The sequence below is a fragment of the Felis catus genome, chromosome B4 (genome assembly GCF_018350175.1).
Source record: "Felis catus isolate Fca126 chromosome B4, F.catus_Fca126_mat1.0, whole genome shotgun sequence".
NCBI lineage: Eukaryota > Metazoa > Chordata > Mammalia > Carnivora > Felidae > Felis > Felis catus.
The window spans coordinates 25,299,156-25,325,679 of NC_058374.1; the positions used below are offsets into that span (position 1 = coordinate 25,299,156).

A 26,524-nucleotide genomic window follows, 5' to 3' on the forward strand; every position below is an offset into this window, starting at 1 on the left:
TGATCTATTTTTGAGATCGAGCCCTATGGTCAGGCTCCATGACACTGCAGAGCCTGCTTGGGATTCTCTCTCCTTCTCTCTGCCCCTCTCCCCACTCACTTTCTTTCTCTCAAAAATATAACACTAAAAAAAAAAAAAAAAAAAAAAAAAAAAAAAAAAAAGCAAGTGTTTGAAATCATTACAATTTGATAGAACAGAGACTTGTGCTGAAATGAATAGAACACCCAAATTAGGAGTCACCGAGGTGCCTGGGTGGCTCAGTGAGTTAAACATCCTACTTTGGCTCAGGTCTTGATCTCACAGCTTAGGGTGAGTTCGAGCCCTGCATTGGGCTCTCTGCTGTCAGCACAGTGCCTGCTTCAGATCCTCTGTCCCCCTCACTCTCTGCCCCTTCCTTCATTCTCATTCTCTCTCTCAAAACAAACATAAAAAAAGGAGTACTGTCACTAAACAAGAGTATTATCTAACTGGCAACAGGCACTCTTCTATGAGACTTTTTTCTTTTTTTTGAGAGAGAGAGAGAGAGAGAGAGAATATGAATCTCAAGCAGGCTCCATGCTTAGCATGGAGTCCGATGCGGGGGTTGATCCATGATGCTGGTATCATGACATGAGTTGAAATCAAGAGTCAGATGCCCAGCTGACTGAACCACCCAGGCGCCCCTGTGATATCAGACTTTTAAAGGTAAACTGAAAGTTTGAACCTAACAAATTTTATTGATTCTACACACTGATGAAGCAAGAAGGACTAACAGGTAACAACAAACATCTTGAAGAATATTTTATAAATTAAATGTTAAAAATGTTGTGGCAGTGATTTATTGGATATAACTCCAAAAGCACAGGCAAAAAGCAAAAATAGACAAATGGGGCTATATCAAACTTAAGCACTTTCGCACATCAAAGGAAATAGTCAAAAGAATGAAAAGAACCTACAGAATGGGAGAAAACATCTTCAAACCAGTTATCTGATAAGGGGTTAATGTACAGAATATATAAAGAAGTATAACTCAACAACAATAAAAAAATTCAATACTTATCTAATTAAAAAGTAGATAAAGAACTTGGACAGACATTTCTCCAAAGCAGATATACAAATTGCCAACATGATTATGAAAAGAGGCTCAACATTAGTAATCAATGGAAAATGCAAATCAAAACTATAATGAAATATCACCTCATACCCATTAGGATGGTTAGTATCAAAAACAGAAAATAAGTAGTGTTGGCAAAGATGTGGAGAAATTGGAACCCTTGTACATTGCTGGTAGGTATGATAAATAGTGCAGCCACTATGAAAAACAAATGGAGTTGCCACAAAAAATTAAAAATAGAATTACTATGTGACACAGGAATTCCACTACTAGGTAAGTACACAAAATAATTGAGAGCAGGGGATCTACAATATTTATATCCTCATGTCCATTGCATTATTCACAATAGCCAGGAGGTAGAAGCAACCTAAATGTCTACTGACACATGAATGGATTTAAAAAAATAGCATATATATGTATAATGGAATGTTATTCAGTCTTTAAAAAGAAGGAAATTCTGCAACATGCTGCAACAAGTATGAACCTTGAGGACATTATGCTAAGTGATATGGCAGTCACCAAATGACAAATGCTCTGTGATTCTACTTATATGAGGCATCTAAAGTAATCAAACTCACAGATACAGAAAATAGAATTGTGGTTGCCAGGGCTGAGGGGACAGGAAAACGGGGTGTAATGCTTCAGTTTTGTAAGATAAAAAATTTCTAGAGATCTGGTGCAGAGCAATGTGAACATGGTTAACACTACCCAACTGTACACTTCAAAATGGTTTTATATTATGTTTTTTACCACTATCAAAACAAAAAAACAAAAACAAAAAAAAACAAAAAACCACCACCAACAACAACCAAATTCAGAATCTGTATACTTAAAAGATGTTTGTTGTATTACTATTTATGCTAATACAAATGTAGGATTACTTGGGATCCATTTTATTCTACTTTATTTTATCTTTATAATTTTTATTTTTTATGTAAGCTCTACACTCAATGTGGGGATTGAACTCATGACACTGAGATCAAGAGTTCAATGCTTTACAAACTGAGCCAGCCAGGTGCCCTATGGGAGCCAAATTTTAAATAAATCATGAGATATGAAAAAAATAAAAAATATTAAATGGCTATAGTACTTAACACAACATTTTTATAATTTGTGACTTTTCTCAATATCTTATCTGAAACCCAGGGAACTAGATTTGCCTCACAATTAAAAAATGTTTAGATTTTAGGTAATGTGATAGGGGTGCCTGGGTGGCTCTATCAGTTGAGTCTCTGACTCTTGGTTTTAGCTCAGGTCATGATCCCAGGGTTGTGGGTTCGAGCCCCACATTGGGCTCTGTGCTGAGTGTGGAGCCTGCTTAAGATCCCCCTTAAGATTCTTGCTGTCTCTCTCTCTCAAAAAATAAGAAAAAAAAAAAAAAAGGAAGAAGAAAATGAAAAAAAAAAAAAAAAAAGAAAGGTAATGTGATAAATTACAGTGGTTTTTTTTGCTTTTTTAAAATTGAAGTATGACACACAATGTTACATTAGTTTCAGGTGTACAACATAGTGATTCAACAACTCTACACATTATGATATACTCACCACAAGTGTAGCTATCATCTGTCACCACATCTGTGCTATTACGATACCACTGACTATATTCCTTATGCTATACTTTCCATCCCCATGACTTATTCATTCCGTAACTGGAAACATGTACCTTCCATCTCTCTTTCACCCATTTTGCCCTTTTGCCCCTCCCCACCAAGAAACCATCAGTTTGTTCTCTGTATTAATGGGTCTGATTCCACTTTTTTTGGTTTGGTTTGTTTTTTAGATTCTGTGTATAAGTGAATCTACTGGTCTTTCTGTTTGACTTATCTCACTTAGCATAACACCCTCTAGTTTCATCCATATTGTCACAAAAGGTAAGACCTCTTTCTTTTTTATGGCTAAGTTAATACTCCATTGTGTGTGTGTGTGTCTGTGTGTGTGTGAGTGTGTGTGTGCACACGCCACATCTTCTTTATCCATTCATCTTTCGATGTACACGTGGGTTGCTTCCGTATCTTGGCTATTGTAAATACTGCTGAAATCAACATAAGGATGCACATTATCTTTTCAAATTAGTATTTTTGTTTCTTTGGGTAAATATCCAGTATACTGTATAGTTAGGAACATCCTTAGTGGCATTTCATCTAGCAGCCTGGTACTCAAATATTATTATTACTGTTAGAAAGAGTATGAGTAGTTATGTGAAATTGAATTAATAAAAACTATAAATAGCCCACATCAGTTCAGGCCAAATTTTATTATCAGCTGAAAAACCATTAGGTATTCAAAACTTTTTGAAATTTTACTCCTAGATAAAGAATTATAGATCTATATTTAATTTCAAATAATTATAATCTCATGCTTTATAATTTATAAGCCCAATTTTCTGTTCATTTATTTCTATCTGCTACCAATTTAATAGATGATACAATATGCTACAAAGTCAATAAACTCTCAAGTATCCATACCTTTTTTAAGACTTTTTAATTAATTAATTAATTAATTAATTTTTTGATTTACATCCAAGTTAGTTAACATATAGTGCAACAATGATTTCAGGAGTAGATCCCTTAATGCCCCTTACCCATTTAGCCCATCTCCCCGCCCACAACCCCTTGCAGCAACTCTGTTTGTTCTCTATATAAAAAGAGTCTCTTATGTTTTGTCCCCCTTCCTGTTTTTATATTATTTTTGCTTCCCTTCTCTTATGTTCATCTAACACTTTTTCTAGTTTCTCTCTTTTAGAAACAATGCTGCTACAAAGTTATGTTCATATTATTTTGTTCTCTAGAACCATTTCCTCAGAATAAATTCCAAGACGGGGCACCTGGGTCGCTGAGCATCCAACTCTTAATTCTGGCTCAGGTAATGATCTCAGAGTTGTGAGGTTGAGCCCTGCATTGGGCTCTGCACTGACTGCGTGGAGCCTGCTTGGGATTCTCTGTCTCCCTCTTTCTCTGCCCCACTCCTGCACATGTGTACTCTCTCAAAATAAATAAACATTAAAAAAAAAAGAATAAATTCTAAGACATAATCAGTCACTAGGTCAGAAAGAATGAAAGCTTCTGTTTCTTAAAACACATTGTTAGACATACGTTGGAAAGCACTGTGCTAATTACAATGTGTAACTGTGCTTTTACAGTCTCATTAATTCTGGATCTTCAGTTCACTCTCTCTCTCTCTCTCTTTTTTTTTTTTTGCCTAGCTTAATAGTGTGAAATGGGGGCGCCTGGGTGGCGCAGTCAGTTAAGCGTCCGACTTCAGCCAGGTCACGATCTCGCGGTCCGTGAGTTCGAGCCCCGCGTCGGGCTCTGGGCTGATGGCTCAGAGCCTGGAGCCTGTTTCCGATTCTGTGTCTCCCTCTCTCTCTGCCCCTCCCCTGTTCATGCTCTGTCTCTCTCTGTCCCAAAAATAAATAAACGTTGAAAAAAAAAATTTTTTTTAAAAAATAGTGTGAAATGATTCATTTGTTATTTTTTAAGTTAGCATTTCTTTCATTACTAGTAGTGAAATTAACATACTCCCATAAAAATGTGTGTGTTTGTGTGTGTGAATCTTGTGTGTAGTTTCTTTGCCCCTAGTTTATCAAGGTGGTCCTGTCCATATAAGTTCTGTAGGTATTACTTCATTCTAATCACTCAACTGATGTTTAATTGGTCAAACTAGTTTCAGTAGAGACAAAAAGTCAGAAGAACAGAAATGGTGAGTTCTTCTTTGAAGATCCAAAGATCTTTGAGGGCCCTTATGGATTTAGGAATAATTATTACCATTTTTCATCTTTAATAGAAAGGAAATACCGATATACCTTTCTAGTCTTTTTTGAAACAAATAATAATCAAATTTTAGTCATTATAAGCTAACAAAACAGTGTAAGTTAATAACATGTAGTGCGCAAAATTTGTTGGATTTTTAAAAAGGTACTTACCTCCTATTTTTCTTACCTCTATTCAAAGTAACTTTGGAAAGGCCAAAATCTGTTAGCTTAATATGACCTTCATTAGAAATAAGCATATTGTCTGGTTTCAAATCCCTGCATATACAAAAGACAAATATCAGATAACTAAAAAAGAGCTAGTGTTGATGTTAGAATTAGCAGGGGAAAAAGCCAGAAAGTTACAGAGAAGATTCAAACCCTCTATATTTTCTCTAAAATAAGGCACTTATTGCTGGCTTTGAAAATGTGGGAAACAACTCTCAAAAGTAAATGATCTTTTGTATATTTGAACCTATGAGAAAGTTAACTGATGTAATGCTTTATTAGCTTTGGCATTATTCATTAGATTTTTCCATTAAAACAAATAAACTTCATTAGATAAAATAAACTTCAGGCCAAGTCAAAATCATATTTACCTCTCTCAAGGAGGGTAAGATTAAGCCTTAATAGAGGAGAGCCACTTAGAACATGACATTTTAGAACATGACCATGCACAGAGCAAAACACTGTAAGTCAGCTTGAATTATAAAATATAGCACTTTTGTGTGACAATAAAGGAGTAGAAAAAAGATTCAATATTCTTCACAGCAAAATGGCATACTGATGCTCAAAGCAACATATTAAAAAAAACAAAGGGAGGGGAGATGAAAGAAGAGTTGATGGAGGTTCTAAACATACACAATATGTTTACCTGGGTTATCTACCAAACTTTAGATAACCCAGATACATAGGCAAATGATTATGCAAATATTTCAGACTCAAATATTTAATACATAATTTGATTACTTGTGCTTTTAAGTAATAGTTTGTACAACAGTCTCTACCTGTGGATGATTCCATGTCTGTGAAGATAGTCTAGAGCCAAGGCTACTTCAGAAATATATTTGACAGCCATCTCTTCATCAAAATAACCATATATATGTAAGAGAGACTTGACATCTCCACCAATAAGATATTCCATTACCTATCAAAAAGGAATATAAATATTATAAAATACAAACAAGATGATTAACTTTAAAAATGTTATTTGAGTGTTACAGTTATATATTTTTAGCATGGTTCTATAACAGACACATTTAAAAAAAATTTTTTAACATTTTTATTCACTTTTAGAGAGACAGAGAAACACAGCATGAGCGGAAGGGGCAGAGAGAGAGAGGGAAACACAGAATCTGAAGCAGGCTCTGGGCTCTGAGGTGTCAGCGCAGAGCCTGACGTGGGGCTTGAACTCACGCACCAAGAGACCATGACCTGAGCTGAAGTGGGCCGCTTAACCAACTGAGCCACCCAAGAGCTCCCAGACACATTTTCTTGAAATTTATTCTGAAAGAGAGGGGGAGGTAGAGTGCAAGCAGGGGAAAAGCAGAGAGAGGGAGAAAGAACCCCAAGCAGGCTCTGCACTGACAGAGCCTCAGCCTCAGCCCCAGTGGGGCGCTTGAACTCATGAACCATGAGATCATGACCTGAGCCGAAATCAAGAGTCAGATGCTTAACTGACCGAGCCACTCAGGCACCCCAGCACAGACACATTTTCTTGATATCACTCAGTATACATTAATACCAAGTTTGCTCATGTTGCCATATAATTTTAATTTAAATTAAAATGTTTAATCTAAATAAAAATTCAGACTTATACAAAAGGTATAAGCACAGTCCCATATACTCTTTATCTAGATTTACCTATTGTGAGCATTTTGCCACATTTGCTTTCTTCCTCTCCTCATATATGAATATAAAATAAACCTTTGTTAATAATTAACAAACATGTTATTATGTTACATAATAAAATAATAGGATTATTAACATTATTGATACAAATATCTTTTTTTTTTTTTAACGTTTATTCATCTTAGAGAGACAGAGCATGAGCAGGGAAGGGGCAGAGAGAGGGAGACACAGAATCTGAAGCAGGCTCCAGGCTCTGAGCGGTCAGCACAGAGCCCAATGCGGGACTCGAACTCATTCATGAACTGTGAGATCATGACCTGAGCCTCAGATGTTCAACTGACTCAGCCACCCAGGCGCCCTGACACAAATATCTTAAATGCATGTATTTCTATTCAGACTAAAGAAATTAATTTAAAAATATGGTGATGTGCCTGGGTGGCTCAGTTAAGTGTCTGACTCTTGATTTCAGCTCAGGTCATGATCTCATGGTTTGTGAATTTGAGCCCCACATCAGGCTCTGCACTGGCAGCATGGAGCCTGCTTGGGATTCTTCCTCCCTCTCTCTCTGCACCTCCACTGCTCACACTCTCTGTCTAAATAAATGAAGATTAAAACTTTTTTAAAAACATGGCAACATTAACAACTGATATTTATAGCTTTAAAGCTTTTGCTAAATAATTGGAGAATACAGTTGAAGAGGTCACGATACAAAATTCTTCATCATGTATCTAACAAGGATATTCTTACATAACTACAGAATAAAATTCAAGGAGCTTAACACTACTATAATGTATTATCTAATCTATAGTCCATATTCAAATTTCTCTGAGTATCTAAATAAACATCCCAGATAGCACTTCCCCTCATCCCCTTGCCCATGCATGGGATTTAGTTGTCATGTCTCTTTAGTCTCCTTTAATCTGGGACAGTCCTGGGGTGCCTGGGTGGCTCAGTCGGTTAAGCGTCCGACTTGGGCTCAGGTCCTGATCTCGCCGTCCGTGAGTTCGAGCCCTGCGTCAGGCTCTGGGCTGATGGCTCAGAGCCTGGAGCCTGCTTCTGAGTCTGTGTCTCCCTCTCTCTCTGCCCCTCCCCCGTTCATGCTCTGTCTCCCTCTGTCCCAAAAATAAATAAACGTTAAAAAAAAAAAATTAAATCTGGGACAGTCCTTTGCCTTTTTTGAGGGGGGTAGTCTTTCCTGACATCTGATTATTTCCTCACAATTTAATTCAGGCTATGTATTTTTGGCAGGAATACTAAATAAGTCAACTAAATAAGATGTTGACTCTTTCCTAGAGACTCTCACCAGATGGGACACCTAATGTCAGCATGTTCCATTACTGGTGATGTTGACTTTGATCACTTAGTTAAGGTGGTAACTTCCAGATTTCTCCATTGAAGAAGCACTTTTTTATCCCTTGCTCATTAATAAGTAATGGGGGAAATACTTTGAGAGTATGTAAATAACCTGTTTCCCAACAAATTTTCAAGCACTGATTTTAGCATCATGTGACTATAGGTGATTCTTGTCTGAATCCACTATTGCTATGTGGTTGCAATACTATTCCTTCCACATGCACTAGTCATTACTCTCAAAAATTTGTATCGTTTTAAGGTATAAGATACTGCCTACTAAGAACTTAATAAAACAAAGTCCTTTCTTTCCCTTTTAGGCCAGTAATTTCCCTGGTAGAGACTAGTCAATGTTTGTTGGTGATATCAATCATTAAAACATTTACTAAGCACAAAATCTGTGTTATACACTGTGCTAGCACTGGAAATATAAGCATGAATAAAATGTCTCTGCCAGTGAAAGAGTTTAAAGTAGTTTACAGTAGTAGAAAAATAAGTAAATAGATCCTGTATTTGAGTTCATGAGAGTGTTTATTTTCTTACATTCTCATCGATTGTTATTGATCCTTTTTATCTTTGTCAATCTAAAAAAAAAAATGGACTTGTTTAAACATTCACTTTATTTACCGTTAGGGAGATATAGGACCTTTACACAATTTTTGGTCTTTTATGTATCTTCTGTGAAATCACTTCTGTGCCCATTTTTCTATTGGGTATTATTTCTTATTGATGTGTAAAACCTGTTACACAGTAGTAAAATTAGCCCTTTGTGTGCCTTTTGAACAATATTTTCTCCAAACTTGTTATTAGACCATGTAAATGGTATTTTGTATAAAAATGTTTTACTTTGTACTTAGTAAGACCTACACCAACTTATGATTATAAAAGTTTTCTTCTAGTACTTTTATGGATTCACTTTTTTAAGTAGAAATCTATGATACGAAAGGGGAACAAGTGACTCTAGCGCTATGTCATGTTTCATAACTGTTCAGAAAATTATTTCAAGTAACTTCAAAAAACAGAATTTTATTTTTCATCATTATTATTTTTTACAACTGCAGGAAATTATAATTTTTTTATGTTTATTTTTATTTTTGAGAGACAGAGCGCCAGCAGGGGTGGGATAGAGAGAGAGGGAGACACGGAATCTGAAGCAGGCTCCAGGCTCTGAGCTGTCAGCACAGGGCCCAACGCAGGGCTTGAACTCATGACAGTGAGATCATAACCTGAGCTGAAGTTGGATGCTTAACCAACTGAGTCACCCAGGTGCCCCCAAAAAACAGAATTAAAAAAAAGTTTATTGGGGTGCCTGGGTGGCTCAGTCACTTAGGCTTCTGACTTTGGCTCAGGTCATGAATCACAGTTTGTGAGTTTGAGCTCCGAGTCGGGCTCTGTGCTGACAGCTCGGAGCCCAGAGCCTGCCTCAGATTCTGTGTCTTCCTCTCTCTCTGCCCCTTCCCCTGCTCGTGCTCTCTTTCAAAAAAAAAAAAAAAAAAAAATTTTTTTTAAGTTTATTTATGTATTTGAGAGAGAGAGAGACAGAGAGAGGGGGTGGGTAGAGGGGCAGAGAGAGCGAGGAAAGAATCATAAGCCGGCTCTGCAATGTCAGTGCAGAGCCCAATGTGGGGCTCCATCTCACCAACCATGAGATCATGACCTGAGTCAAAATCAAGAGTCAGATGGACACCTAACCAACTGAGCCACCCCCAGAATTATGATGGTATATCCCAAGGGGAAAAAGAACTGCAAAAAAATCCTAAATTGAATCCAGTTGTTTTAGTGTTAGTAAAACAATATTGGTGTTGTTGTTTTGAAAATATCAGATATACATAATGTTGTAAGTTAAAGCAAACGAATAATTATGTTAATGTTGTTAGGAACCTGCACAGTCAGGGTAAAAGAATACATATTTTTTCAAAATATTTTTACATGTTATATATTTTTCAAAGATGTTGAGTAAAAATTCTATAATTTTCCATTGAATTGGAAATTGAAGCATGAACTCATGATATATTTTTCTCTTTCTACAAAAATGTTTTAAAATACATAAGTCATGGGGATGAGAGTACAGCACAGGAAATAGACTCAATGACATTGCAATTAAATTTGGTGACCAATGGTAACTAGACTTATTGTGAGGATCATTTTGTAATGTATAAAAAGATGGACTCGCTATGATTTACACCTGAAACTAATAGGATATTGTTTTTAATCTTTTAATTTTTCCTGATGCTCTGTAAGGTCTTACCACATACTGTTTCATAAGCAGTGTCTGATTAAACAGTTAGTCCCCTATTGTCTTTGTGAATGGAATACATCAGTGTTTCCTTCTTTTTCTGTAAAGAGCCAGATAGTAAGTATTTTAGGCTTTGTGAGCCATGTGTGGTTCTATGTGGCAACTACCTCAGTCTTGTTGTTGCAAAAGAGCAGCCATAGATAATAAGTAAACAAAAGGATGTAGTTGTATTCCAATAAAATGTATTTATTCATCAAAATTCAAATTTCATTTAATTTTCATATATCACAAAATATTATTCTTCCTTTGATTTTTTTCAACATTCTAAAAATGCAAAAACTATTCTCAGCTCACAGGCTGTATAGAAACAGTGGACCAGATTTGGCTCACCACAGACGTAAAAGATGTAAAGTCAATTACTTTTTTTTTCTTTTTTAAATGTAATGCTTATTTTTGTGAGACAGAGAGAGAGAGACAGAGACAGAGTGTGAGTGGTGGAAGGACAGACAGAGAGGGAGACACAGAATCCAAAGCAGGCTCCAGGCTCTGAGCTGTCAGCAAAGAGCCCAACGTGGGGCTCGAACTGACAGACTGAGAGATCATGACCTGAGCTGAAGTCAGAGGCCTAACTGACTGAGTCACCCAGGTGCCCCAAAAGTCAATTATTCTTATAGTATTTTTCACCTTCTTACTGATACTCTATATGTTTTTTGACTCAGTGAATTATCCTATAAATGAGACCCATATCTCTGGCTTTCTCAGAGCAAAGGTATCTCCAGAGGGGCTGTCTTTAATACTGATTTAGGGTGAATTCCAATACAAATTTATATCTTTTCTCCAAAATCCAACTTCACAGCTTCTCACAGAGAAGGTCATTACAACAGGAACTGCAATTCATGCTAAGGTATTCATTGGAGTGTTTTTTAGAACAGTAAAAAAACCCAAAGCAACTCATCAATAGGATATTTGTTATAAAAATTATGTAATTCCTAAATAAATCTATGGAATTCTGTGTAGCCATTAAAAAGGATGAGGTCTGGTGCACCTAGGGGGCTCAGTTGGTTGAGCATCCAACTCTTAGTTTCAGCTAAGGTTATGATCTCACTGTCTGGTCGTGGGATTGAGCCCGTAGGTCCGTGGAGCTGGCTTAAGATTCTCTATCACTTCTCGGCCTTTTGGCTAAGATCAAGTGAAGATTCTCTCTCTCTCTCTGTCCCTCCTCCACTTGCACGAGTGTACTTTCTTTCTCTCTCCCTCAAAAAAATAAATAAAACCTACTTAAAAAAAAAAAGGATGAGGTCACCAGTAAGTGGAAAAAAAATAAGTAGAACAGTACTTACAATATGATCACATTTCATGTACTTATTTAAACTGTACAAAAAACATTTATTTATTTATTTATGTTTATTTATTTTTGAGAGAGACAGTGCAAGTGGGGGAGGGGCAGAGAGAGAGAGAGAGAGAGAGAGAGAGAGAGACACACACACACACACACACACACACACACACACACACACACACACAGAATCTGAAGCAGGCTCCAGGCTCTAAGCTGTCAGCACAGAGCCCAACACAGGGCTTGAACCCATGAATCGGGAGATCATGACCTGAGCCAAAGTTGGACGCTTAACCTACTGAGCCACCCAGGCACCCCTAAAAATCTTTTATCCATCCTGAATTAGTCCCAATGCAGAAAAGGTGCTCACCACTGTCCTAGAAAAACTTTTTACTTTCCAAAATTTTCTGGCCTTCCCATTAAATCTGTGTAACCACATTAAAAAAAAAAAAAAAAAAAAATGAGAGAGAGAAAAAGTGTGAGCAGGCAGAAAGGGAAAGAATCCCAAGCAGGTTCTGCACCCTCAGGGCAAAGGATATTTCCACCGTCTAGATTTTCTCTTACATTTATATATCTAACCATTAAGGATGGTTTACTGAGTGTGTAATACAAGGAACAAGACAAAAGCATGAGATCATGAACCATGAAATCACAACCTGAGGTGAAATCAAGAGTCAGATGCTTAACAGACTGAGCCACTGAGGCGTCCCTGTAACCACATTTAATGTCAGTCTAAATATACTCACAGATTTACTGAAAGACTAGAAATGGATTTAACCATCAGGTACCAAAAGAGTTTTAGATTTGACTATGTTTATAACCTTTCCTGAACATTCAGGTCTACAACTTGAAGTTGAATATCATGTTCTTCCACACAAGAGTTCTGTTCAGACTCAAACTTTTATAATTTTTTTTAAGTTTATTTATTTTGAGAGAGGGAATGTGTGTGTACTCACACACGTGCAAGCAGGGGAGGGGCAGAGAGAGAGGGAGAGACAGAATCCCAAGTAGGTTCCGTGCTGTCAGATCTCACGATCAGTGAGATCATGACCTGAGCCAAGATCTTAATCTTAACTGAGCCACCCAGGCACCCTTCAAGTTTTTAGAAAAAAGTTGAAGTGTGGCACAATTAAGTTCCACAGAGGGCTTCAGCATATCAAGGATAAAGGGTTTCCACTACTGAAGGCAATCAAATTATGAAAGAAATCAGCGTTCCATTGGTAGACTATGAATCTGGCGTCTAAAATCTACATCCTAAGACCCATTCATTCATAGAAAACCATTTGTGCATACCAAACAGAAGCTATTGGAGTCACCAAACATTTAATCCATAGATCATCTCAGAAATCAAAAGAATCTCTAAAATATGTAGTCAAGATATCCTCACCAATTCCTGCCCCCTCAAATTCTTCCTTAGAAATGAAAAGCAAGCAGTTGTCAAAGTCCACACACCCAATATCCACCACCTCCCCAAATCTTTCTTTATTACATACCAAACTTTGTATAGTATTCCCATTATATGTCCTTTACTTGCCAAATATTTTTAGCACCATGTGCCACACTGTTCTACATGCTTTATATTAACCTATTAAAATTTCACAGTAACCTCTGAAGTAAGTACTATTATTATCTCCATTTTGCAGGTGAGGAAACTGAGGTGTGAAAGTTAATTTTATGTGTCATTTTGGCTAAGCCATGGTACTCAGAGATTTGGTGAAACATGAACCTAAATGTTGCTATGAAGGTGTGTTAGATGATATAAACATCTAGGTAGACTTTGAGTTAAAGCTGATGACCCTCCATATTCTCGGTGGGACCAATCCAGTCAGTTGAAGGCCTTAAAAGAAAAAAGACTGTCCTCCATGCCTCCCACCTCTACCCTACCCACCCCAAGAAAAAGGAATTATGCTTCTACACTGCTTTTTGGATCTGAGTTGTAACACCAACTCTTCAGGTCTACAGCCTGCTGGCCTACCCAGCAGATTTCAAACTTGAAAGCCCCGACAATCACAAAGAACAATTCCTTAAATCCCCACCCTCTACACACACCACATACACCCTATTCTTTTTCTCTGGTGAACCCTGGTTCAAACAACAGGTAAGGGTACTTGGTCAAAGTCATAAAGCTAGAAAGTGCAAAAGTTGGAATTCAAACGCAAGTGCTCTAAACTCAGAGACTGTATTCTTCTTGAGTCACTGAATTCAGTGATTGCTAAATGAAGAAAAAAAAATGGAAAATTACTCACCAAGTAGACATTATTTGCTGACTGTAGTGAATAGTACAAATGGACAATGAAAGGACTTTTGCTTAGTGCTAGTGCGTCCCTCTCAGCTTGCACCTGATGTGTCATATTTTTGTTGATCATATCTGCTTTTTTGACAACCTATGGTAGACAACATGATAACACATTCATTTTATTTTTTATTACAAAGTGTTCTCAAGTTTCAGAGTTGCCTTTTGTGAAAACAACCAGATGAAAGAAAAAGATGAAGAGAAAACACAGATGTGATTTGTACTCCACATTGCCATCAGGAAACTGTCAGAAAAACAGCAAATATGGTGAAAACAAATCAAACCTTTTTTCAAGAGAACTGCTTATTTTGGCGTCAAGTGGCAAAAGTATCACATCCTTTTTGAGAAGGAAAAAGAAGTAAACAAATGTTCCCTTAGTGCCCTGCATATTAGTAGAAAAAAAGTTCCATTCTACTGTTCTTTTAACAAAGTCAAAGGATAGTGATCTTCCTCCTAATAAGCCCCCATAATCAGGAACCTACGCACAGAGAATTAGCAGCTAGTAAATTTTTTTAACTTCTGATTCTTTGATGGATGGGAATTAGAAAGAGGAAGAACATAGGAAGTTTGTTTGCCTAGGGAAAAAAAAAATCTTAAGAATGGTTAGAACTACTGAAAGTTAATAGTCTCAAATGTTGTCTTACAGAAAATAACAAGTTTCAAGTTTCAAGGTAATTGGTGTGGAAGCAAAACTATGATATAATCTACATTAAAATTGGAGCACTAACCTGAATAGTCAGCAACACTGAGATCAATTCTCAGGATGATTAAAAGTCATATTTCTTCCAAAGATTCATTAGAATATTTAACAAAATTATTAATACACTATAAATTCCAGCCTTATAACCTTTCCATAAGAAAACAAGGAAATTGGCAAAGCCAGTCCGTAACATGATTTCACCTATGACTCCACTAGATTGGAAGCTCTGTGAGGGCATGTTTGTTTTGCTCACCACTGTACCCTAGATCCTACACACAAAGGGGACACTCAACAAATATCGAAAACATGAATTGATGTTTTCATTTTTTTTTTTTAATTTTTTTTTCAACGTTTATTTATTTTTGGGACAGAGAGAGACAGAGCATGAACGGGGGAGGGGCAGAGAGAGAGGGAGACACAGAATCAGAAACAGGCTCCAGGCTCTGAGCCATCAGCCCAGAGCCCGACGCGGGGCTCGAACTCACGGACCGCGAGATCGTGACCTGGCTGAAGTCGGACGCTTAACCGACTGCGCCACCCAGGCGCCCCGATGTTTTCATTTTAATAAGTGATAATGACTGATCAGCAAGTACAGCAGAAGGAAAAGCAACATATGAAGCAAAGAAGAATTAAATTCAATGCGGTGTGTCTGAGAGGTCAGGGAAGGTTTGAAGAGGGGCTAAGATGAACCTTAATACATAAATAACACAGGTGGAGATGAGCAGAGAAGGGTGGAAGAAAAGCACTTAAGGAGGAACCAGCACAAACGTAAGTTCAGAAGCACAGCACTACACAGCATTCACGGACTAGTCAATTGTCTGGAGTGGCTAGAACATAGGATTTGTGGAAGTTACAGTTGACGTTTAGGGCCAGGACTTGGACCATGATTGCTTTTCTAAGGAGTTTGTTAGGTTGCATGTCACAGCCTAAGGAATGGATGAAAAAATAGCGATTCCAGTTAGGGGCCTATTCCTGGAAATGAAGGCCTGATGAATCTCAAAAACACTGTCAGGTAAAAAAAACAAAACAAAACAAAACAAAAAACACACAAAAAACAAAACAGATGCAAAAGACCATGCATTGTATGATTCCATTTACATGCAATGTGGAGAAAGGGCAAGCCTGCAGAGACAGAAAATAGATTGGTGGTTACCTGGGGCTAAGGGTGTTAAGGGGGAGGTACTGCAGATGGGCAGGAAGTCTTTTTGGGGTGATGGAAATGTTCTAAAATTGGATTGTGGTAATAGTTACCCAATTTTTAATTTACTAAAAACTGACTTGTACTTTAAAAAAGAAGGAAGGGAGACAGGGAGGGAGGAAGAAAAGACAAAAGAAAAAGAAAAAGTGAAGTCCTGTGCTTGGGCAGACTTGGGAACGTAATAGAATGGAAGAGATAATAAGAAGGAATACCAGACGGGGTGCCTGGGTGGCTCAGTCGGTTGAGCTTCTGACTCTTTGTTTTATCTCAAGTCACGCTCTCACATTCCGTGAGTTCGAGCCCCTCATCAGGCTCACACTGGCAGTACGAAGCCTTCTTGGGATTCTCTCTCTGTCCCTCCCCCGCACACTCTCTCTTGAAATGAATAAATAAATTTTAAAAATTTTTAAAAAAGAGAAGGAATGAGACAAAATTGACAGGACTAGTTGAGACATAGGTTATACAGATGGAGTAGAGGGAAATTAAAATGACTCACGTTTCTAGCCTGAATGACCGGGATGAAGGTGGTTTTATTAAGCGGAGAGAGGGAGTACAGAAAGTTCAGTGTTTAAGCAGTTAGGTGGAGAGGATTGTTCAAAGTCAGGAAAGTACAATTTCAAGGCACTTGGTAGATATTCACATAGCAACGTCCAACAGGAAGTTGAAACTGCATTAGCGGTAAAACTGCTGGTTTCTTTACCATGTTCATTCAGTGCTTAAATACGAGTAATCCGAAATTATGGGAGTGGGGAGTGAGGACCAAGAGTGGCCAGGAAAGCTTCAAATACATTGAAAGCTCTTGAATGCTTTTGGAATGATATGTACTGCTGCAAGGATAAAGGAGTGGTATGTTCTAACATGTTTCAGTTTAGTCTTTAAATAGCTGTTTCACATTTAATGTTTCAAACTTAATTCTGGTAAAGGTCAAGGCGGTAAAAAGGACTCAGAAGTCCTGATGTCTCCTAAGCATTGTTGGTGTGAAAAGGGCGTGGCAGAGGCGAGCCACTCGGCCTGCCGGCGCTCAGGTCAGACCAAGTAAGAAGTCATAGGGCTGTGGAGGCCCCTACCGCCTTGGAGCCTGCCCAGTTCAGGGGGCAGAAAAGAGGGCCGAAGGTCCGAAGTCTTTCCCTCTCTTTACTCCCCGCCTTCTTACCTTCACCGCATACAACTTGCCGCCTTTCTGCCCGAGATACACCTTCCCGAAGGCGCCACGGCTAATAGGTTTCACTATGGTGAATTCCTCAATGGAAGGAGGTCTTGGCACCGGGATCCTATTCACGCACTCCACTGTCACTGCGTCTCCTCCACTCTCCTTCTCTCTCCCCGCAGTGCGCTCCATAGCAGGCCAGCCCAGAAGGAAGCCTGTAGCATCAGCTAAGGCCCCTTCCCAAGCCACAACTCCCGCCAACTAGGTTCAAAGTAAGGCCCCGCCCACGCAATGCGTCGGCAGTGACGCCACCGCGTTGCCGTGCCCGCGCCGAGCCCAGCGCAGCGCCGAGCCCAGCGCAGCCCCGCCCCTGTCACCTCTTGCTCGTAAGCGCGGAAGTACCCAATGGAGCTGAGGGCTGGGACGCTGGGAAATTCTCCAGCCAACCACACACTCTTCGAGGGCGGTGACCGCGGCCCAATTACCTCATTTAGTAATAACTGGGGAGGCACTGACTGTCTTTTGCTTACAAGAAATCTCGGGATTGACTAGGTTTCTCCTGACCTCCAAACGAGGTTGATGGGACCTGCCCTCACCCCGCTTTTGCTTGGTTTCGTTTGTTTTTTACCCCTCGCGACCTCGCACCCCTGGGCGAAATGTAAGCCAGTTTGGTTTGGCTCCCCGAAATCATACAATGTGGAGAAACTGGATGAGCAGGAAGCAGGTGGCTGGCCCTGTCATCTGACAATGTTAACAGGATGTAACTTGCCTGACTGAAGCAGATGAGGACCAATAGGAACAATTTTCGATTTATTGTGGGGAAGATAAAAAGCACTAAACTGTAGCGAAAGAGTTTATCATAACTCAAGGCCCAGTCGGAAAAGGAGACTATGTTGGAAGATTTCGTAAGGAAGATGCAAAAAGATTTAACAGGGTCAATGCCATCCCCTCTTAAGGGGGAGATATATACATATATACATATATATACATATATATACATATATACATATATATACATGTATATATATGTATATATATGTATGTGTGTGTGTGTGTGTGTGTGTATCGGCGCCAGAGAGCTTGGGGATCCAGCACCTGTATTATTCCCGTGAACATCAAGCCTGGGGGCCAGGGTTGCTCAGCTACCGTAGTAGATACAAACGTCAGACCCAGAAAGGTGGAGCTCTAGCGCAGGCGTTCACCCGCGGGTGATGCAGCCCACCTGTCCCGGAAGTAGTGTTGCGTTGGAGGCTTGCCTTCCGGGGCAGATTGTATGTCGTTGCAGCAGCTGTAACAAGGGGAGGCCATTTTCTGTTTCTAGGAAGAGTGAGGGCTAGGGGAGAGGGAAAAAGAAAGGGAAGAAAGGGCTCAGCGCCTCCCCGCCGAGCCGTGGACAGAGGGGCACTTTCGGCAGGCGGGTGAGGTCGCTGAGGGCCCAGAGGAGATGTTTTCCCTCTCGAGTACGGTGCAGCCCCAGGTGAGTCTGGCATCCGGTCCTTTTTTTTCTCTCCTGCCCGCGGCTCTTTGCCGTTTGCGTTTCGTGGAAGCGATTTCGCGTTTGGAATCGTAGGAGGGGGGCGATCAGCGCAAAGCAAGTCCTAGTCTTGAGAAGGGATCAGCGATCACGCTGAGAGTAAAAGGCTGACGTTGAAGCAGAGGCATGAGATGATGAGGACTTTGGTTTATCGAGTTGATAGCGTGGAATTTTTACTAGAGAATCCATTAGGCATTGTTCAGTGCCGGACATTCTGGGGTGGGGGGAGCAGAGTGAGGCCGGGGGAAACGCCTTTGCCTTAGATATGATGAAAGCAAATAATGTTTCTTTCCATCTGATCACCTTTCCAGTGATTTTACTGTTCACAACCCTGATACCCAACTCTTTCTTTCCTTTTTAAATGGAATTTAACCCAAACATGTTATAATTATTTGAATACTACGAGTGCTTTCTTTCTTTTTTGGCCAGAAATGACTAATAAACACATATTTTAAAGCTATTGACTGCTTGCAGTTACTATTTTTATTCATATTCTCCCATTTTTTCATCAAGCAAAAGGGCAGAAAAGAGTCATTCCTAGGGTTTTTAATTGTCTTCTTTTGGGAGTTACCACTTGTGACAGTGTCTTGTCCTTGTTTCATTTAAAAATCTTTTTTGATGGCAACATTCTGATAGTTTCTTGCTGGGGCGGGGGTGGGGTGACTTCTCAGTTTTGCTAATAGTTTTTGAACACATTCAGATTTAAAAATAATTTTTTAACACTCTTTAGTTTCAGCATATAATTACGTTCCTTTTGTAACCCCCACTCTTGGTTTTTTGTTTTTTGTTTTTGTTTTGCTAGTACTGGCTGGATAATCGAAAATGATTAGTTATTTATTGGATATCAGTAATGGGCCAGGTGGACAAAGCAAATGTGGAATCTTTATAGTGATATGAAGAAAAGTTGAATAGGAGTTAGTCAAGTGAAGAGTTAATAGAAGTGAACCAGTATCCCAGGTATATGCAAGGATATCTGGAGGTCCTGAGATTGGGAAGAGTTTAGCTGATTGGAGGAACAAAAATAATGTCAGTGTGGCTACAGTGTAGTGATTAAAGGGCATAATAACAGAATTAAGGTTAGGGTGAAGCCTTGAGGCAGATCATACAGGAAATTATAAGGGACTTTGGATTTCATTTGAAGTGTAAGCATAGGATAACCTGATCAGAAGTGTTTTCAGTTAAGGATGCTATTGCAGTAACCCAGGAGAGGGATAATGCACCACTAATGTGGTGGCAGTGGTTATGGAAAGAAGAGGATGAGTTTGTTTGTTTGTTTTGAACAAAGAGCAGAATTTAATGAGGGATGATGGAAAGAAGTGTTTCTGTTTTGGTCAGCTGGATGGGTGAAAATGTTATTTGTCGAGCTGTGTGATCAAACTCAAGGGGTTCACCACTTGAGATACATCAGATTGGACACAACCCAAGAAAATGTTGAAAACAAAAAACTTTATTACTTGTTACAAGTAAGGAAACAGATGACTCTCAAAGCCCTGTCTCTCTGTGGGGTTAGTACAGGAAGGTTTTATTCAGTGTATTAGGGGGCGGGGCAGGGAGCTCGCATAAGCACTTCAGTTCAGTTACTCATTCCTAGCATGTCAACATGCTAGTGCATACGTTGTATTTTCAAAAAAAAAAAAAAAAAATGGTGAGGGGCGCCTGGGTGGCCCAGTTGGTTGAGTGTCTGGCTTCAGCTCAGGTCACGATCTCATGGTTTTTAAGTTCGAGCCCCGTGTCGGGCTCTGTGCTGACAGCTCAGAGCCTGGAGCCTGTTTCGGATTCTGTGTCTCCTGCTCTCTGCTCCTCCCCCGCTCGTGCTCTGTCTCTCTCTCTCAAAAATAAATAAACATTAAAAAAATTTTTTTTTTTTTTTTAAAAGCCAGCTCATACTGGCTCACATAGGGTGGCTGTCAGGTGAGACACACCCAGCAGGGGGCTCTCATGTGAAACAGCTAGTCTCCTTGGCTGAAGTGTGGGTTCTACGAAACAAAACCTATTCCTTGCTTGCTTTTGTCCCTCCCCTTCCTCTCTTCTGCTGATAGCTTTCAGCCCTGGAGGGGTCCTACCAGTTGTTTGAAAAATAAAACTGAGAACAAACTGAGGGTTGATGGGGGGTGGGAGGGAGGAGGGGGTGGGTGATGGATATTGAGGAGGGCACCTTTTGGGATGAGCACTGGGTGTTGTATGGAAACCAATTTGTCAATAAATTTCATATATAAAAAAAAAAAAAAAGAAAAATAAGTCTGACTTGGCCTGTTGAATACAGTATTAAACCTTTTAAAGCTGAAGTTCAAGAAGTTTATATCAAGAAGACCGAATTTTAGGAGAGTTTATCATCAGCTGGATGGAGAGTTAGTGGTACGTGATGTTGGTAGAGATGGTGAAGGCATTTTGTGTACTGCAGGCAGGCTTAATTGGGCTCATATATGTGTTTTATGCTCTTACGTGTTTTATGCTCTGAAGAAGGATAGTACACATATTTCTAATTCCTGGTTGCTTAATCATTGAATACACTTGAATATAAACTGTGAGGCCAGGAAAGATATGGAAGGTGAACTTTTTCATTGAGATAAAACCATTTTTTAGCAATTTAAATCCTTTTTTGAATAAGAGGTATAACTAATTAGAATAAAGCCTTTCAGGGGTGTCTGGGTGGCTCATTCCATTGAGCATCTGACTTTTAATTTCGTCTCCGGTCATGATAGCAGGATTTTGGGATCGAGTCCTGTGTCTGGCTCTGCACTAAGCGTGGGGCCTGCTTGGGATTCTCTCTCTCTCTCTCTCTCTCTCTCTCTCTCTCTTTCTTTCTCTTTCTCTTTCTCTTTCTCTTTCTCTTTCTCTTTCTCTTTCTCTCTCTCCCCCCCTCGCCTTCCTCCCTCCCCCTTCCTCCCCCTCTGCTCCTGTCCCCTGCTTACGCTCTCTTTCTCTAAAATAAAAATATAAAAAATTGATTCTTGTAGTTTTTTTTAAATGTTTATCTATTTTTGAGAGAGGCACAGAGCATGAGTGGGGGAGGCGCAGAGAGAGAGAGGAAGACACAGACTCTGAAGCAGGCTCCAGGCTCTGAGCTGTCAGCTCAGACGTGGGGGGCTCGAACCCAAACCGGTGAACCATGAGATCGTGACCTGAGCTGAAGTTGTATGCTTAACCGACTGAGCCACCTAGGCGCCCCATGATTCCTGTAGCTTTAAAAGAGCTTATTGTTTCTACTCTACTCTGAAAAGAATATGTGCTCATTGCCAAAAATGCCAAAAAGAAAAATACAAATAAGAAAATGAAAAACCTTCATAATCTCATTGTACAAAGACATATTTTAGAATACATTCTTTCGCACTTTTGATCTCTACACAAATACATGTGTATGCATGCTTTTTAAAAAGTACGTTGTAGTTTTTTAATTTTTTAACTTTTTTTTACTTTAGAGAGAGTGTGTGAGTGAGAAACAGGGGCTGAGGGAGAGAGAGAGAGAGAGAGAGAGAGAGAGAGAGAGAGAGAGAGAGAGAGAATCTTAAGCAGGTTCCATGCTCAGCACAGAGCCTGACAAGGGCTGAGTGGCATGACCCTGGGATCATGACCTGAGCCAAGACAAGAGTTGGATGCTCAACTGACTGAGCCACCGAGGCATCCCAAGATGTAGTTTTACATTTAACAATTGTTTTCATTTAACATATTAATTCATTTCTGTATCAGTAACTATGGGATAAAGAGTCTAACAAGAATCTAGAGTCAAATTATCTTGGTTAGAGTATTTGCTCATATACTTGCTAAGTGACTTGAACATGCCACTGAACCTATCTAAATTCTGGATGTCTTTATCAGTTAAATAGGACGTATAATAATAGTGTTTATATCTGTTAAAGGATTAAATGAGATTGAAGATACTGAGGGTTTGGTTCAATACTATCACAGTAAAGGGAGTACCACAATAACACAAGTCAAATGAATTTTTGGGTTTCCCAGTGCATGTAAAAGTTATTTTTTTTAATTTAAATTTTTTAAAATTTACATCCAAATTAGTTAGCATATAGTGCAACAGTGATTTCAGGAATAGATTCTTTAGTGCCCCTTACCCATTTAGCCCATCCCCCCACACACACACCCTCCCTCCAATAACCCTCTGTTTGTTCTCCATATTTATGAGTTTCTTATGTTTTGTCCCCCTCCCTGTTTTTGTATTATTTTTGTCTCCCTTCCCTTATGTTCATCTGTTTTGTCTCTTGAAATCCTCATGTGAGTGAAGTCATATGATATTTGTCTTTCTCAGACTAATTTCACTTAGCATAATACTTTCCAGTTCCATCCATGTAGTTGCAAATGGCAAGATTTCATAAAAGTTATGTTTACACTATAACCTATTAGCTGTGCAATAATAGTATTATGTCTAAAAGCAGTGTAATACCTTAATTAAAAATACTTTATTGTTAAAAAATGCTAACCATCATCTGTGCTTTCGATGAGTCATAATCTTTTTGCTGGCTGGAGGGTCTTGCTTCACTGTTGATTGCTGCTGACTAATCACAGTAGTGGCTGCTGAAGGTGGAGATGGCTGTGGCAAATCTTAAAATGAGACACAAGTAATGTTTGCTATATCGGTGGACTCTTTCATGAATGATTTTTCTGTAACATGATACTATTTGATAGCATTTGACCCACTTAGAACGTCTTTCAATATTGGACTGAATCCTCTCAAACCCTCCTGCTGCTTTATCAGCCGAGTGTATCTTCATAGCATCTTCACCAGGTGAAGATTTCCATCTCAAGAAACCACTTTCTTTGGTCATGCATAAGAAGCAGCTCATTTATGTCAGTTTGATCGTGAGATTGCAGCCCTTCACTGCCATCTTCAGGGTCCACTTCTAGTTCTCTTGTTATTTCCACCACATCTGCACTTCTTCCGGTGAAGTCTTAAACCCCTCAAAGTCAGCCATGAAGCTTGGAATCAGTTTCTTCCAAACTCCGGTTAATGTTGATATTTTGACCTCTTCCTATGAAAATGTTCTGAGTGGCATCTAAAATGGTGAAGGTTTTCAGTTTACTTTGCCCAGGTCTGTAAGAGGAGTCATGATCTCCTATATAGTCTTCACAAAATGCATTTCTTAAATAATAAGACTTGAAAGTCCCAAATTGTTGCTGACCCATGGGCCGCAGAATGGATGTTGTATTAGCAGACATGAAAGCAGCATTAATCTAAATGGTATACTTCCAGCAGAGCTCTTGGGTCACCAAGTACATTACCTGAGCAGTAATATTTTTAAAGGAATCATGTTTTATGAACAGTAGGTCTCTTAACGGGGCTTAGAGTATTCAGTAAACCCTACTGTAAATAGATGTACTGTCAAACAGGCTTCTTTCCATTCATAGAGCCCAGGCAGCATGAGTTTAGCACTATTCTTAAGGGCCTAGGATTTTCAGAATGGTAAGTAAGCACAGGCTTCAACTTAAAGTCCGCTACGTTAGCTCCTAACAAGAGAGTCAGCCTGTCCTTCAAAGCTTTGAACCCAGGTGTTGACTTCCCCCCCCAGCTGTGAAAGTCCTAAATGGCATCTTAGAATAGAAGGCTGTTTCCTGTACGTTTAAAATCTATTTAGTGTAGCCACCTTCATTAGGTATCTGTCTTATTTAGATTTTCTGGAGCTTTTACTCAGTGTTTGCTGCTTCACTCTGCACTTTCGTGTTAACAAAAATGGCTTCTTAAACCTCATGAACCAACCTCTGCTAGGTTCAGACTTTCTTCTGCAGCTTCCTCACCTGTTTCAGCCTTCATACAAATAAGTACATTTAGGGCCTTACTCTGGATTAGGCTTTGGCTGAAGGGGGAGTGTTGTGGTTGGTTTGATTTTGTATCTAGACCACTGAAACTTTCAGCAATGGGCTGTTTGGGTTTTTTATCATTTGTGTGTTCACTTGAATAGCACTCAACTTTATTTTGCTTGCACAACTTGGCAAACTGATGCAAAAGGCTTATCTTTTAGGCTATCTTGGCTTTCAATATGCTTTCCTTACCAAGCTTAATCATGTCTAGATTTTGATTGAAAGTGAAAGATATGTGACTTTTCCTTTCACTTGAACACTAAGATGCCATTATAGGGTTATTAATTGTCCTAATTTCAATATTGTTGTGTCTCAGGGAATGGGAAAGCCCAAGGAGAGAAATGGGAAGGTCCCATTGGTGGAGTAATCAGAACACACACAACAGTTATTGATTAAGCTCAGTGTCTTATATAGGTAGGATTTGTGATATCCCAAAACCATTACGGCATTAACATCAAAGATTACTAATCATGGATCACCATAACATATAATGAAAAAGTTTGAAGTACTGTGAGAATTACCAAAATGTGACACAGACATGAAGCAAGCAAATGCTGTTGGAAAAATGGCACCAAAAGACTTGCTTGATGCAGTGCTGTCACAAACCTTAATTTATAAAAAATACAGTGTTTGGGAAGTATGTTAAGTTAAAGCACAATAAAATGAGATATACCTATATGGCATATGACACCAGCTGGGTGTCCAACAATTCAGTTCTGAAACTACTTACCCAGTGTTAGTGCAGACCCCCAAAGTTAAAGGCTCAGCCCCACAAGACTGGTCCCATTTCAGATACCAGTCACAAGTCCCAGGCCATTCATACTTCTGATCTCCCAGCTATAAATCAGGGTTTCCCACAACCCCCTCCTCAGGTTTGATAATCTGCTAAAATAGCTCACAGAACTAAGAAACATACTTCACATTTACTGGTCCATTATGAAAGAAAAATGAACAGCCAGTTGATTAAGTCCACAAGGGTACAGCCAGAAGGGTCCCAAGCAAAAGATGTGGAGTGGATTACTCTTCTTCAGGGTGAATCTCTGCACTCCATCTCACTGTTCAAGAGCTTTTATAGAGATCAATCCCCAGCCCTCCCCTCCCAGAAGCTAGGGGGGTGGGGCTAAGAGTTCCCACCTTCTACTAATTACTACGTCTTTCAAGTGGCCAGCCCAGCCCTGAGGCTATTTAAAGACCCTACCCTAAATCACCTCATTAGCATAAATCCAGGAGTGATCCAAAGGGTTACCTTACGAATAGTAAGACACTATACCACACAGGAAATTCCAAGGGTTTTAGGAGCTCCTGGCCAAGAAATGGGAACAAAGACCACTGCGAACTAAAATGTAAGTTCAAAGTGGCAAGCGATTTTTTCCTCTATTTTATTCTTTGACTTCTCTCTATTTTACTTTATTTATATAATTATTTAATGTAAAATTGGAAACAGAAGGAAGTAGGGGTCCCTGGAAAAAGACAGACAAAGCTTTCTTTACGTAAGGCTTCCTGGCCATCTTGTGAAAGAATTTAAGAACAGCCACTATCAGGCCAGGAGATAGCCTAATCATATCAGGGACGATAAGTCAGTGGCAAAACTCCCAGTGTTAGTTCAAAAGTGAAGACTGACCTGACTTATTTTTGAAGGATCTCAACTCCTTTGAGCACTCAGATACTGGACCAACTGGAGCGAGAGAATTGATGATGCTGACCCCTTGCTGGCCCTTGTAACTCTGACCTGGACTCAGTCACCTCAAGATGACTACTGCCCCAGTTCCATGATGTATTCCCCACTGCACAAGCCTTGTCATGAATATGTATGAAACCCCAGCATAAAACTGCCCTGATTTTGTTATTCAGGGAGACACTGCTTTGGGAAAGATCCCTGGTGTGCTCCTTTACTTGTTCCAAGTAAAACCTTTCCTTTTCCTATTCTTAGGCATGGCTGTGTATTTTGGCTTGACATTACCAAAAGGCAAACCCAGTTCTGGGTAACAAAATGTTTACACAATACTTAGTATACATACTTTATATTTTTTCTCTATTTTATTCATATTGTATCCCAGTGCAACAATAATGCACACAGATGCCAAATAAAGATTTCTTGAGTGAATGAATAAATTAAATGGGTTGTTACCATATTGTCAGAATTGGTTGGAGAGAAACAGGAATAACATACAGATAAGTAAGTAGATTGTGTGTAAAGTGTGTTTGATACTAAAAGTGTCAAGAAGAGAAAA

The 26,524-nt window shown here is 39.3% G+C and overlaps 2 protein-coding genes across 5 annotated transcripts in view; one reads left to right on the top strand and one right to left on the bottom strand.

Annotated features, from left to right (window-relative positions):
- The window catches only part of MASTL (microtubule associated serine/threonine kinase like), a 35,108-nt gene extending 16,957 nt beyond the window's left edge, over positions 1–18,151 (bottom strand). Inside the window, exons 1-4 of one of the 4 annotated variants that reach the window (XM_045061036.1) lie at positions 18,047–18,151; positions 13,860–13,997; positions 5,848–5,987; positions 5,031–5,119 (exon numbers count right to left, since the gene is read on the bottom strand). In XM_045061036.1, the coding sequence (XP_044916971.1) occupies positions 5,031–5,119; positions 5,848–5,987; positions 13,860–13,997; positions 18,047–18,067 (388 nt within the window). In that variant the 5' untranslated portion in view covers positions 18,068–18,151. Of the gene's footprint in view, positions 1–5,030; positions 5,120–5,847; positions 5,988–13,859; positions 13,998–16,957; positions 17,905–18,046 lie in introns of those variants that run through there. The other 3 variants (XM_019834100.2, XM_003988178.5, XM_045061037.1) reach the window with 3 other exon arrangements.
- Positions 18,152–18,293: 142 nt separating this feature from the next.
- Positions 18,294–26,524, top strand: part of YME1L1 (YME1 like 1 ATPase) — a 52,691-nt gene continuing 44,460 nt past the window's right edge. Inside the window, exon 1 of the mRNA XM_023256465.2 lies at positions 18,294–18,428. Coding sequence (XP_023112233.1) covers positions 18,396–18,428 — 33 coding nt within the window. The 5' untranslated portion in view covers positions 18,294–18,395. The remainder of the gene's footprint in view (positions 18,429–26,524) is intronic.